Source organism: Anopheles cruzii, unplaced genomic scaffold (genome assembly GCF_943734635.1).
Source record: "Anopheles cruzii unplaced genomic scaffold, idAnoCruzAS_RS32_06 scaffold01135_ctg1, whole genome shotgun sequence".
Taxonomy (NCBI): Eukaryota; Metazoa; Arthropoda; class Insecta; order Diptera; family Culicidae; genus Anopheles; species Anopheles cruzii.
In genome coordinates this window covers 1-2,235 of record NW_026454720.1, presented here as the reverse complement: position 1 = coordinate 2,235, position 2,235 = coordinate 1, and the positions used below count along the sequence as shown (strand labels likewise).

General features: G+C 44.6%; 1 protein-coding gene across 1 annotated transcript; it reads right to left on the bottom strand.

Annotated features, from left to right (window-relative positions):
* Positions 1-493: 493 nt before the first annotated feature.
* Positions 494-1,917, bottom strand: LOC128276410 (uncharacterized). The gene is made up of 4 exons (XM_053014872.1): positions 1,667-1,917; positions 1,422-1,591; positions 732-1,322; positions 494-507 (listed from the first exon to the last, which is right to left on the bottom strand). Exons 1-4 carry the CDS (start codon positions 1,915-1,917, stop codon positions 494-496), a joined length of 1,026 nt encoding a protein of 341 aa, XP_052870832.1.
* Between the last annotated feature and the right edge of the window lie 318 nt (positions 1,918-2,235).

The following is a 2,235-nucleotide window of genomic DNA, read 5'->3' as shown; positions in this document are numbered from 1 at the left end:
CGCCGTTCGGAACCGAATAGATCGCTACCAATACGATTTATAATCGCCCTTATCGATAACCCACCACCTAATTTGAGTGCTAATAATAATAGAGATGTAATTGAAGTGTACTGTTGTTCAGCGATGAAAAATGAAGTAGCCTCAATCCTTTGGTCGAGCAGTGAGCATACGCGAAATGCTTAGCACTTCCGCCGCGTTGTCATAGTGAAATGAATGCTGCGGAGAAACAACAATGACGAAAATTGAATCAATCGAACTGCGATTGAAATCTGCGATTTGTATACGGTAACTTACATCTAAATCAAGATCGAAACTAGATCTTGAAGGAGCAGGATTGATTTGTTGATTTTTTGAACACGGGAGACGAGCGGTCGTCGGAACAACCGTTAAGCTCGCAGCGGGTTTATCAGTTGTTGGATTGCTTCGCCTTTCGTCCGAGCGACTCTCCGTTTCCCTGACGGATGGACGACGTACATTCGTTGGAATAGGTGAGTTATTCGTAGCGTGCTGTACGTTTGGCACATTAGTTTGCCTTTCACCCAAGAAAATGTCCGATTGCTTGAAAAACTGGTGTCGTATGCCTGTCGGAATGACGAACCTGCTTGCTGTAGACTTTCCGTTGATAGGATTATTTTGTCTTTCGTCCGAGCGGCTCTCCGTTTGGAATGTGCGACGTCCACCCGCCGGAACAGTGAAGGTTTTTGCAGCAGCCTCTTCGTTATTCGGCTTACTTTTCCCTTCGCTCGGACGACTCCCGATGCCCTTGACGGATGTGGGACGTATTTCCACCGGAACAACGATGTTACGATTTTCCGGAGGGTGTACAATATTCGGGTCACTTTGCTTCTTATCCGAACGACTCTCCATCTCTAGGCTTTTGCGGACAATCTGCTCTTGCAGGTTTTTTATATCTAACTGCAGTGCCTGTTTTTCGCCTTCGAGACCCAAGACTTTAACCTCCAGCTCAGAAACCTTCTGATCACACATCGTGTTACGCTTGTCATGTTGTGTCTCCAGATCGACGATGCGTTGTTTTAAGGCTGCAATTTCCCCTTCTGAATCGCTATTTTTCGCTACCAACTGCTGCTTTTCTCTCTCCAGCTCCTGCTCCCTTTGCTTACGTTCAGCATCTTTTTCGGCAATTGTCAGTTGAATACGAGCTACCATCGAGTTATATTTTTCCTGCAGTACATGTCGCTCCTTCGTCACCACGACGTTATCGGTCATTGCTTTGCTGTGTTTTAACTGCAGTGTATCGAGTTCCTTGTGTATGTCATTCAAACTCTTCAGATTCGTCTCATAATCCTGGTGAAGGCATTTATCTATGCAGCACGAAAACAATAGTGAAAGAAAACAAAGAATTCGCAAACAGCCGATGGTCAGTTTGCTCAAATCAAAAGCATTCGAAACAGTTCGCTTACACTTTTCGTCCAAGGAACCGATGTGCTTGCTCATGGCGTCGAGCATTGAACGGGTGCTTTTGCTATCTTGTTTTAGCTGCGCACGTATCGTATCAATCGTAGCACACTTTGCCGAAATGGCCTGGTGTTTCTTACCAAGAGCGTCTTCCATCGGGGCCGTTTTTTCCGATCTGCAAAAATCACCATATTCGAATGTTACCGATCGTATCGGTTGAAATGATATATTGTATTTCAATGCAACCTACATTTCTTCGATGTGCGACATGATTATGTTTTCATCAATCACGTTCCGTTGCAGTATCTCCTTCGCTTCCATTGTATTTTTCAACGTTTTCAAAAGAACCTCGTTTCTCTTGAACTGCTGATGCAGTTCCGTAATTAGGCTCACCGCGTACAGCAGAACTGTTTCCTTATCCTGTAGCATGAGCTGTTTAATCTTTTCCACTATTTCGTTCCACTCCGGGTTACAACTCTCTGGCGAACACATGTCCGACATTATCAGGTCAAACAATCCGTTGATCTGGGCACAAGTGTAAAGACCAAACTACCAAGAACGACTGGCGCGAACGAATCATCTAGAAGTGACCTTTTTAACGAATCGCCAATGGACCGCTAACATCAGTTTACACTTACACCTACGAAAACTTGGTGTGGCCATAGCAACGCAGCATCTGTGACACCTGGAGGTTTGTAAAAACAAGAATACACCAATAAAGCCCACGATCTAACACACAACAGTTCAGTGTGGGTTACCGTTTAAAACCACTTTTCGAATGCATTTGCTGCTGGGATGGGTTATTTTATTGTCCTACAT

What these genes read in the sequence shown, in the direction of transcription:
- LOC128276410 (XM_053014872.1), bottom strand. Translation starts at nt 1,917, where the DNA reads ATGTCGGACATGTGTTCGCCAGAGAGTTGTAACCCGGAGTGGAACGAA. An exon ending in ATGTCGCACATCGAAGAAAT is followed by an intron (nt 1,592 to 1,666) that starts GTAGGTTGCATT and finishes TGATTTTTGCAG; the next exon opens with ATCGGAAAAAACGGCCCCGA. An exon ending in CGGTTCCTTGGACGAAAAGT is followed by an intron (nt 1,323 to 1,421) that starts GTAAGCGAACTG and finishes CGTGCTGCATAG; the next exon opens with ATAAATGCCTTCACCAGGAT.